Below are 10527 nucleotides of genomic sequence, written 5' to 3'. Positions count from 1 at the left end.
AGGAAGAGGTTCAGAGATGAGGAGCAGGCCAGCAGGATCATCTCCCACATCAAGACCTCACGAAGCCTCCACATCATGTGCCACATCCCAGTCTTCTGCTGGATCACTGCTACAGTTCTGAAGGGTATGAAGACCAGTGAGGGAGGACAGCTGCCCAAGACCCTGACTGAGATGTATGCAGAATTCCTGGTGTTTCAGATCCATCAGACAAAAGAGAAGAAGTTTAACCAAAAGAAGTTCAATCAGCACATTCAGTCATTAGCCAAACTGTCTTTTCACCAGCTGAAAGAGGGCCAACTGATCTTCTATGAGGGAGATCTCAAAGAGAGTGGCATTGATGTCAGTGAAGCCTCAGTGTGCTCAGGAGTGTTCACAGAGATCTTCAAAGAGGAACATGGGAAGAAGAATGAAGACAAGATGTTTAGCTTTGTCCATCTGAGTGTTCAGGAGTTTCTGGCAGCGTTCTACGTAAGAATGGAACTCGTTAACAGAAACAAGAATGTGATGTCAGGGCAAACCTTTGTCGACATTGTGCGAAAGGTTTTCAGAACATCTACTACAGAGGTCCACAGGTTTGCTATTGACAAGGCCTTGAAGAGTCCAAACGGACACCTGGACCTGTTCCTCCGATTCCTCCTGGGTCTTTCACTGGAGACCAATCAGAATCATTTACAAGGCCTACTGAAAAAGAAAAGTAGCTCACTGACCAATCAGGAAACAGTCAAGTACATCAAGGAGAAGATCAATGAGATCGTGTCTCCAGAGAAAAGCATCAATCTGTTCCACTGTCTGAATGAACTGAATGATGGTTCTCTAGTGGAGGAGATCCAACAGTCCCTGAGTTCAGGACGTCTCTCCACAGACGAACTGTCTCCTGCTCAGTGGTCAGCTCTGATCTTCATCTTACTGTCATCAGGAGATGATCTGGAGGTGTTTGACCTGAAGAAATATTCTGCTTCAGAGGAGGCTCTTCTGAGACTGCTGCCAGTGGTCAAAGCCTCCAACAAAGCTCTGTAAGTATCCAGATACCTGCAGGTAATCGCTTCATCACACGAGTAGAGTAGTTCTCCATTAATGAACGTCTCCTATTGAGAGATTTAGTAAACTAGTTGATTAGTTGAACAATTGTAAAACATGAAAATTGTTTCTTCAGTTTCACTGCAACTCCACACATTAAAGCAGATATGAAATAAACAAATGTCACTTTGTTGTTCATTTAAGACTAAAATTGATTTGGGATTGACATCCATTAATTGCTGTTAGATTCCAGTAATAGACACAATGAAAGGCAAAAATCCTCTCGGCACCTGAGACTCCTCGATTGTTCAATTTATAAACTCAGCAATGTAGATTTTACATTGTAGAAGAAAACAACTGAAATGTCTTTGTTGTCTTCATCACTAACTCTCCTTCAGGTTGAGTGGCTGTAACCTCTCAGAGAGAAGCTGTGAAGCTCTGTCCTCAGTTCTCAGCTCCCAGTCCTCTAGTCTGAGAGAGCTGGACCTGAGTAACAACGACCTGCAGGATTCAGGAGTGAAGCTGCTGTCTGCTGGACTGGAGAGTCAAAACTGTCATCTGGAAAGCCTCAGGTCAGGTTTAATAAACATATATATGGCCAACAAGAACTTCCATGTGCTGTATTGCCATTTTTCTTCAGTCAGTTTACCATTTTTAATTTATAACAGTACTGCCTACCTAAATATAATTCTACATTATATCAAATGTAGATATGAATGTTTTCACACATGTGCTGTACATATTTTAGGCTGAGTGGCTGTAACCTCTCAGAGAAAAGCTGTGAAGCTCTGTCCTCAGTCCTCAGCTCCCAGTCCTCTAGTCTGAGAGAGCTGGACCTGAGTAACAACGACCTGCAGGATTCAGGAGCGACACTGCTGTCTGCTGGACTGGAGAGTCAATACTGTCATCTGGAGACTCTCAGGTTAGGATTCATCTTCTGTTTCACTGATAACCATTTAAATGCTGCTTGATATACAAGTTAGTTCCAGTTCATTGTGTAGTTGTTAGACGCTCAGCTCTACTGATTCAGTCTCTCTGCTCTCATCAGCAGCAGCAGCTGTTTTTATCACACAAGCTGTGATGAACTCACGGTACACGACCTGCTCACAGCAAACAGCAGAAAGACACATGTAGAGACTGTAGCTGATGGAGAAAGTAGAAAGAGACAGACATGTTTCTCAAGAGTTTTGTGGAGACTGAGCTCCTTTGTAACCTCAGCAGTCTCTACGACTCTGTGAAGTGTCACATAGAGTTCCTCGTGAAGCTGGTTGCTTCTTATGATTTCTCTTGATGACAAATAGATCTTTTCTTGGGGTTATGTCAACTTTTTAATACAATATACATCCCCAGACTCTCCGGCTCCAGTTTGCTCTTCTTCTCCAGTGTTCTATCTCTGGCAGGAAGCCACAGAAATAGAACACTGTTTACTAAGACATTTGTAATATTGACTTAAAAAGGTGTTAATATTTAATTGTTGTGTATTGTTGAAATATAATAGTGTTTGTCTCCAGGCTGTCGGGCTGTCTGGTCACAGAAAAAGGCTCCTTTTCTCTGGCTTCAGCTCTGAGATCCAACCCCTCCCATCTGAGAGAGCTGGACCTGAGCTACAATCATCCAGGAGTCGCAGGAGTGAAGCTGCTGTCTTCTGGACTGGAGGATCCACACTGTCATCTGGAAACCCTCAGGTCAGGTTTAATAATACACCTATATATGGTAACCAGAACTGTCATACTGTTCACAGTTGTTTTTCTCCAGTCATTGAATCACTTTATATTCATAACAGTACTGCCTGCCAAAATATAATTGTAGGTTATATCAAATGTAGACATAAATGTGTGCACACATTTGCTGTACATATTTTAGGCTGAGTGGCTGTAATCTGTCAGAGAGAAGCTGTGAAGCTCTGTCCTCAGTTCTCAGCTCCCAGTCCTCTAGTCTGAGAGAGCTGGACCTGAGTAACAACAACCTGAAGGGTTCAGGAGTGAAGCTGCTGTCTGCTGGACTGGAGAGTCAAAACTGTCATCTGGAGATTCTCAGGTCAGGATTCATCTTCTGTTTCACGGATAACCATTTAAATGTTGCTTGATATACAAGTTAATGTCTATTACAAGAGGGACCCATCACCTTCCAGTTCATTGTGTAGTTGTTAGATGCTCAGCTCTACTGATTCACTCTCACTGCTCTCAGCAGCTGTTTTCATCACACAAGCTGTGATGAACTCACGGTACACAACCTGCTCACAGCAAACAGCAGACAGACACATGTAGAGACTGTAGCTGGTGGAGAAAGTAGACAGAGACAGACATGTTTCTCAAGAGTTTTGTGGAGACTGAGCTCCTTTTTAACCTCAGCAGTCTATACGACTCTGTGAAGTGTCACATAGAGCAAGGGTTCTTAACCTTTTTGATCTCTGGGCCCAACTTTTGAAGTACAAAGTGGCCCAGGGCCCATTCAAATATTAACACTGTATTGGTTTATTAACTAATTGATCTCACTCTTGGTTTGACTTGTATTCAATAACTGAATCAAATCTACCTACAGCAAAAACAAGCATTAACAAGCAAAAACACTGTCAAATAAATGACATGATACAATGTGATCATCACAACTACATTTATTGATCATGTGTATGTAAACCTGCATAGACAACAAGTCAAGCTAATACAATAGCTAATTTAAAGTCTTAAGTCAGGCATATTAACAAAAAAAAAATAATAATTTGATTTTTCAACAAAAACAAGGGAGACTCTAAAAAAAGAACTGAGAAGAAAATTGAAATTTGATGAATAATATGTGGTAATAAAATAAATACACTGCACAATTATTAGGAAAGTAGTTTTTTTGAGGATTAATTGTATTTTTGAACAACTAATTGCTCTCGGTCAATCCAAAATGTTAATAAACCTCAAACCTCAATATTTAAGACAGTAAAAGTGAGGTTTTTACTTTCTTAGGAGTATATCTGTGTGTTTGCAATTATTGGGCAACTATTAGTGTGCAGGCAAGTGTGCACACAATTAAAAATAATAATTTTCAAATTAAATAAATAACATTTAAATAAAGTACACATTAACATATAGCCTTATGATGTGAATGATATGCTTCAACCATCTTCATTTTTGCAGAACCAGAAGTTGCTCTTTATATCTGTGACAGCTGGCTTTCACAGCACATTTGGAGTTGCCTGTCAGTGACACGACAGACCTGTTCTGCATCCTACTGGCTTTCCCACGAGCGATGGATGTTTGGTCTCTAGATACCGCTTTAGCTGTGAAGCCTTCAGTGCTGCGTTAGCAAGCGAGGGAAGCGTTAGCTAGCGAGGCTAGCGTTAGCCCACACTCCACACTGGGCTCAGGCCTCTGTCTCGTTACCTCAGTTCACAAAGCCCTACTTCGTGAAGTCAGGATTATACTTGCACAAACATTTAGTTTGGGGGGGTGTTCGGCAGCACTTTCTTTTTCATGTTTTTGTTTTAAATACTTCTCTATAACTTTCGCTACAGGCTAACGACTGGCTGAGTTTCTTCTTCGGCATATTGGAGCTTGTTAAATAACTGACTGACGCATTACCGCCACCAAGTGGTGGGAATCTGTATTGTAACTGAGCGTCTCATGGACAACAGTAATATCTTTGCTGTCTTCAATTCATTACCTATGCGATCCCGCAGCCCTCGCGGCCCACAGGTGAAAACAGAAAGTTTTTGGCAGCCCTCTAGGTAGCGCGAGTTCTCACTAAGACCAGGAAAGCGGATCACATCACTCAAGTTCTGAGGTCTTTGCACTGGCTACCTGTCCAGCAAAGATGTGACTTTAAAATGACTTAAACAAATAGTTCTCTACACACTAGGAAAGGGAGCTGACGGGTATTTAGCTGGCTGCAGCTCACCACTAGATGTCACTAAATCTTACTCACTGTTCCTTTCAAGGTGCAAAGTGACTGAAAGAGGAGATGAAAGTAAATGTAATATACTTGTTCATAATCTTTCTCCAGGCTGTCAGGCTGTCTGGTCACAGAGGAAGGCTCTTCTTCTCTGGCTTCAGCTCTGAGATCCAACCCCTCCCATCTGAGAGAGCTGGACCTGAGCTACAATCATCCAGGAGGCTCAGGAGTGAAGCTGCTGTCTGCTGGACTGGAGGATCCACACTGGAGACTGGACACTCTCAGGTATGAAGAGTCTGTTGGTTCAGTCTGATAACAGTGAAGACAGTAGCTGATGTTCTGAGAGTCCCTGTCCCCACTGAGACATCAGACCAGGATCTGGTGCTGATCCTTCATTGACGTCTACGACACACGGTATTTTTGTCAAATATGGTGTCAAAGTGTTTATAGAACATTTTAAGAACATTTTACAAACATTTTACAAACTTTTTACCTTAAACAGCAGTTTTCTAAATAATGTCCGCTCAGAGTCCATTTAGTTTCTGTTTTGGAGCTCTCATCACCTTCTGCGAATCTATGGATTCTTTAAATGTCTTACATTTGTTTTTAAAAACAAAATGTCTGAACAGAACAGAAGCAGCTTCCTGAGGAGCTTTTTTAGTCTTTTGGCATCAGCTGCCTTCACCCTGCTGCTCCAGCACACTACAGAGTATAAGATGATGCTGGCCAACTGGATTTATCCACTAAATCTGATGCTGGTTCTGGTTTATCCACTAAATCTGATACTGGTTCTGATGTATCCACTAAATATGATGCTGGTTCTGATGTATCCACTAAATATGATGCTGGTTCTGATGACAGACGGTGTTGCACCTTGTAAAGCTTAATCCAAGATAAAAACGTCTGTTTTACACTGACTTGAAGAGCTTTTGATCTCCACATTAAATTATATTTGTTTCCATTTTTACCGTTTAAGTATGAAATGTGTTTTATGATTGCAGCTGTTTGTCTGAATGAAGGTTTATGAAGATCACTGATGATGAAGCTTTATTCTGACTCTGCTTCTTCCTCCAGGGTTGAACCTAATGGAGATCAGTGGCTGAAAGCTGGTCTGAGGAAATGTGAGTGTTCACTTTGATTCATAGAATCTCAAAGTAACCCATCAGCTGTGTTCGATGACAAACTGCTGCTGTTTCCTGTCTCGTTCTCTCAGATTCTTGTGAACTCACAATCGACACAAACACAGTGAACAAACACATGGAACTGTCTCACAACAACAGGACGGTGTCAGGAGTGAAGGAGGAGCAGACATATCCTGATCATCCAGACAGGTTTCAGGACTGGAAGCAGGTGCTGTGTAGAACTGGTCTGACTGCTCTGACTGGTCGCTGTTACTGGGAGGTCGAGTGGAGAGGAAACGTCGATATAGCAGTGAGCTACAGAGGACTCAGGAGGAAAGGAGACGGTAGAGACTGTTGGTTTGGAAGGAACGATCAGTCCTGGAGTCTGATCTGCTCTGAAGATAAAGGTTACTCTGCTGTCTGGCACAATAACAGAAGAACACTACTCTTCTCCTCCTCCTCCTCCTCTTCATCCTCTGGTAGAGTAGCAGTGTATGTGGACTTTCCTGCTGGCTCTCTGTCCTTCTACAGAGTCTCCTCTGACACACTGTTCCCCCTCCACACCTTCAGCACCACATTCACTGAACCTCTGTATCCTGGGTTTGGGTTCAGGTTCTGGACTGGGTTCTGGTCCAGTCCTGGTTCAGTGTCTCTGTGTTCTCTGGAGGAGGAAGAGTCTCCTCCTCTGTAAACACTCACACTGCTGACAAACACATTCATCAAATAAATCTGTTTAACGTGCTCCACATCATGTACACCTGTTGAACTGTTCAAACTGTTCTTCACTGAACAAACAGTATAGTGTCTGTGTCAAAACACAAGCAAACAGGCTGCTAAACAAATGGCAAACGGGAGAAAATTTAAATGGACAGACTTGGACGTTGTTGTTTTTTTTTTTTTTACATTTTAACAATACAAGTGCATTGGTTGCTTCTGTACATCGCCATGGTAAAGCTTGACAATATGTTGGTTTATATATATGTATATAATGCAAATTTGGTATGAAAACAAAAACTGTTGTAATGTTCTTTTTTCATTTGCACACATCCCATGGAGCTTGATCTGCAGTATGAAGTCATTTCTTTGTATATATGTTTTATTGATTTTCACAGTTTTTATCCCACCAGGGAAGAGGCTTCACGCATGTCTGAGGACAATTACAGATTGAAATTGAAGACGTCATTCCCGACCCTACCTACCCTAAAGAGAAATGTGGGGTTGTTCTTATTTTTCTCTATTATTGATGAGTAATAGGCTCAACTGGCATTACGGAGGGCCTTCTTATATGTTCTCTGACTATCCCGCCAAACTAACCGGGATTCCTTTAAATTGTTGGAACGCTATATGCCTTCAAGCTTCCGTGATGCTTGCTTCAATATGCGGGTCTGAGGGTTATACCATGGAGCGAGCCTCCTTTGTTTAATGATCCTCTCTTTTAGAGGGGCTATCGAGTCCAGTGTCATTTTCAGTGAGCCAGTCGCACCATCGACAAGATGATCAATCTGGGACGGTCTAAAGTTAGCACAGGAGTCCTCTGTTATATTGAGACATGCTAATGAATCCAATACAGAAGGAATCACTTCCTTAAATCTAGCAACAGCATTGTCAGTGCTGGTGTAGAAACTTTTGCCTAATGCCGTACAGTCCGGCAGTATAAACTCAAAAGTTATTCGGCAATGGTCAGGGTTCTGTTGAAATACTATAAAATGCTCCACGTCAACGCCATATGCAAGAACAAGGTCGAGGGTGTGGTTAAAGGAGTGAGTTGGTTCCTGTACATCTGATTTGCTCTAACCTGTCAAGAGGAGGAGAATCCCGTGTTCTCATCTTTTCTCACAAGACTGGGACGTGCAACGGCCCGTCTGCTTCCCTAATGTAAATATACTGATGAACAGGTGTGGGTCTTGTAGTGCTGAGGCGTGTGACTAACTACCCTTGAGAACCAGACAACCGGACATTTCACAGACATAACTACAGCTGCATGATGTCTCTCTCACTCCGGGTAACCTAAACATCTTCCATAGACATGAAGACTGACAATATGAGCGTAAGCCTAAGCGTAGACACAGAATATATATATATATATATATATATATATATATATATATATATATATATATATATATACGTATTTAATATTATCAATCAATGTTTTATGATCATTGTTGAATTTTTCCACAAATAAACCATCAATATATATTTTAAAAAATATGTTAAAGTCATAAAAAAGTTATAATAAAACTACACTATATGATGTCACCAAGGTATGGTCTACAGTCTACAGAGACAGATCTTGGCCTGGTGATGGCGCTAGAGGGAAGTTAAATGGGAAATGATTTTACTCTCTCCAGTGTGTTCGGTCTAATTAGAAGTGTCCCCAAGTTTGAAACTTAAACTTTCTAACAAAAATACAAAGACATGTCAGCGCTTTAAGTCCTTTCCACAGTGTTATGAAAAAAACACCACAGTAATTAGCGCTTACTGCATTTACAAAACAGTCAGTTATACAATATGATGGCAGAAGGAAGCAGTGGACTATACTATAGTTTGACATCTTTGTATATAGGCTTGTACTAAAGATATAATACGGGCAACGTGCAGGTGATACTAAACAACGGAAAATAAAAAATTTTAGGTGAAAAGTATTTTGGTCATCACCATCATGTTTTCTGTAAAACACTTCAATAATACAATAAAAAAAGTTATACGTGAGGGTTCACTGGGATGTTTAGTCAACAACCACAACAGCAGGTTTATTTGTATTTATTGTTTAAGGCTATCAAATTGCCAGCATTCTACATTTAAGTATTCATGCTTTACTTGAAGCAAAAATGGACGGCATACTGTAAGAGCACAAACCAACAGAACACAAAGGTCAGATCTGTTATTCATTTAGAGATGAATTAAAGGTTATGTCACATAATTGATGTCTTTGTTTGACGGCTGTTATTTTAATTGGAGAGAGAATGCATTGCAAATTCAGCTCTGCAGTCATTAATGTAAATCAATGGGCCGAGGACTATCATCAATTCAAAGGTGTGTGACCATTAAAACCTGCTAAAAAATATCCTTACTGACAATCCTTGATCTCCTATTCTTGTTTCCTGTCAGTTTAGTCCTGTTACAATAAGAGCAATTATGCGGAATTTAAAAAAGGAAAAGTGAGGCGAACAATGATTACCCAACATCTGTTTATAGTCAGCGCTCTCATTACAGATCAGCTGGGCTTCAAGCCATAAATTATTCTCAATTCAGGCTTTGCTGTGGAGAGCGTGCTTCTGTTAGATCCGGTTCTTAACCTTTTTGACCTCGGGGGCCCAACTTTTCAAATACAAAGTGCCCCGGGGCCCATTCAAATATTAACACTGTATTGGTGTATTAACTAATTGATCACACTCTTGGTTTGATTTGTATTCAATAACTAAATCAAATCTACCTACAGTTAAATGACATGATGCAATGTGATCATCACAAAGACATTTATTGATCATGTGTATGTAAACCTGCACAGACAACAAGTCATGGAACAAATCAAGCTAATACAATAACTCATTTAAAGGCTCAAGTCAGGCCTATTAACACACAAATAACTAATTATTTGATTGTTCTACAAAAACAAGGGGGACTCTGGGGGTAAGTACTTTAAGCACAACCTAAATCAAGTCTGGCTGCTGCTGCTTTGTGTCATGCAGGTCGTTTGTAAAAATGTGTCTCACTTGTAGATTGTTCTCCATGGAAAATGGTAGTTTGAAAAAGAAAAGCAATAAAATATCAGCCTCAGCTGCAGCTGTGTAACAAACTCTGAGCAGGTTGGAGAAGTGGAAGAATATTGTCTCTCAGTAAGGGTCTCTTTTTTATTATCTCTTGTATTAGTTTTCAAGAGAACGACCTCTTCTACATGACGATGTATATCTTGAAGTGTCACTTTGATACGTCACTGTCACAGCTTTGATCCTGCCTGCATTCATCATTAAACAAATCACAATACAACACAATAATATACCGTTTAAAAAAAAAAATATGGAAAAATATTGTTTTACTTTACACACAATTAGTCTAAACTGGCTGTCTGCATGCAGTATGTATTCATCGTGTGTATTTTGGATTGTATCATAAATGTTGCATGTAATCTGGACCACAGGAAAAAAGCTTCGGCTCCAATGACGCTAACACTAATCCTAATGAAATGAAATGAAATGAAATATCCCTTCTCTTGACACACTGACAAAATTTGTTGCTATTGATTAGAGATATTTAAACATGATTGATCGGATCCTGCTTCTGATCCTTTGACGCCTTTATTTGATTATTATTTTTTTTGTCAGCTAGACATGAGCTCCACTGGACCACCATGTTACACACACATAGATTCACAACCCCCCCCCCCCCCCCCCACTCCCCCCTCCTTTCTCCGTCCCAACATCCTTCACTGGCAGGTTACCATGGAAACAGGCTCACTATCCACCGCCTCCACAGTCACTTCCTGATTGTCTTTGGATCCCTGCATCCA

The 10527-nt window shown here is 40.7% G+C and overlaps 1 protein-coding gene across 1 annotated transcript in view; it reads left to right on the top strand.

Annotated features, from left to right (window-relative positions):
- The window catches only part of LOC306734842 (uncharacterized protein), a 17118-nt gene extending 10137 nt beyond the window's left edge, over positions 1-6981 (top strand). Inside the window, exons 4-11 of the mRNA XM_079216244.1 lie at positions 1-1013; positions 1416-1589; positions 1766-1939; positions 2529-2702; positions 2881-3054; positions 5008-5181; positions 5971-6017; positions 6110-6981. The exon at positions 1-1013 is cut by the window's left edge and continues 833 nt beyond it. Of these exons, the coding sequence (XP_079072370.1) occupies positions 1-1013; positions 1416-1589; positions 1766-1939; positions 2529-2702; positions 2881-3054; positions 5008-5181; positions 5971-6017; positions 6110-6708 (2529 nt within the window). The 3' untranslated portion in view covers positions 6709-6981. The remainder of the gene's footprint in view (positions 1014-1415; positions 1590-1765; positions 1940-2528; positions 2703-2880; positions 3055-5007; positions 5182-5970; positions 6018-6109) is intronic.
- Positions 6982-10527: the final 3546 nt, after the last annotated feature.

This window comes from Taurulus bubalis (assembly GCF_910589615.1).
Source record: "Taurulus bubalis genome assembly, chromosome: 3".
Taxonomy (NCBI): domain Eukaryota; kingdom Metazoa; phylum Chordata; class Actinopteri; order Perciformes; family Cottidae; genus Taurulus; species Taurulus bubalis.
The sequence above is the reverse complement of the archived record's forward strand: the minus strand, read 5'-3'. Positions and strand labels throughout refer to the sequence as shown.